The 531-nt window shown below is 67.8% G+C and overlaps 1 protein-coding gene across 1 annotated transcript in view; it reads left to right on the top strand.

Annotated features, from left to right (window-relative positions):
- The first annotated feature begins 7 nt into the window (after positions 1-7).
- LOC102036072 (transmembrane protein 150A-like) overlaps positions 8-531 on the top strand; it is a 9,877-nt gene continuing 9,353 nt past the window's right edge. Inside the window, 1 exon segment of the mRNA XM_014309187.2 lies at positions 8-78. Within this exon segment, the coding sequence (XP_014164662.1) occupies positions 14-78 (65 nt within the window). The 5' untranslated portion in view covers positions 8-13.

The raw sequence follows: 531 nt of genomic DNA, 5'->3' as shown, positions 1-531 counted from the left end.
GCCAGGCCCCAGGATGCCGGCCTGGGGGATCCTGCCCGTCACGCTGCCTGCCTTCACCATCACCGGCATGTGGATCGTGTGAGGGCCGCGGGGTCGCTGCCAGCCCCCCACCCACGGGCGTTGGGGCCGGGGCCCGGGCCGGATGCTGCGGGATGACTGAGGGCCGGGGGTTGGAGGATGCTTTAGGGTTGCATGCTGCGAGGTGGGATGTTGCGGGGAGACTTCTGGGCACTCAGGGGCTCCCACAGCCGCCCTGCGTGGTCCCCGCGTCCCTGCAGCATGTGCCTCCCTGTCCCTAAATCCCTGACACCCTGCGGAATCGCACGCCCCTGTCCCGGCCTGAGTTCGGCTGACACTCAGGTGGCCCGGGGACGGCATTGGGAGCCACGCCACCAGCCCAGGTCCTGCAGCGCCAGGGCTGCGGTCCGTGTATGAGCACCCATCCCATGTGCTGGATGGAGGGATGGCTGGATGGCTGGATGGATGGATGGATGGATGGATGGATGGATGGATGGATGGATGGATGGATGG

The sequence above is a fragment of the Geospiza fortis genome, unplaced genomic scaffold (assembly GCF_000277835.1).
Source record: "Geospiza fortis unplaced genomic scaffold, GeoFor_1.0 scaffold130, whole genome shotgun sequence".
In the NCBI taxonomy this organism is placed as follows: domain Eukaryota; kingdom Metazoa; phylum Chordata; class Aves; order Passeriformes; family Thraupidae; genus Geospiza; species Geospiza fortis.
The sequence above is the reverse complement of the archived record's forward strand: the minus strand, read 5'-3'. Positions and strand labels throughout refer to the sequence as shown.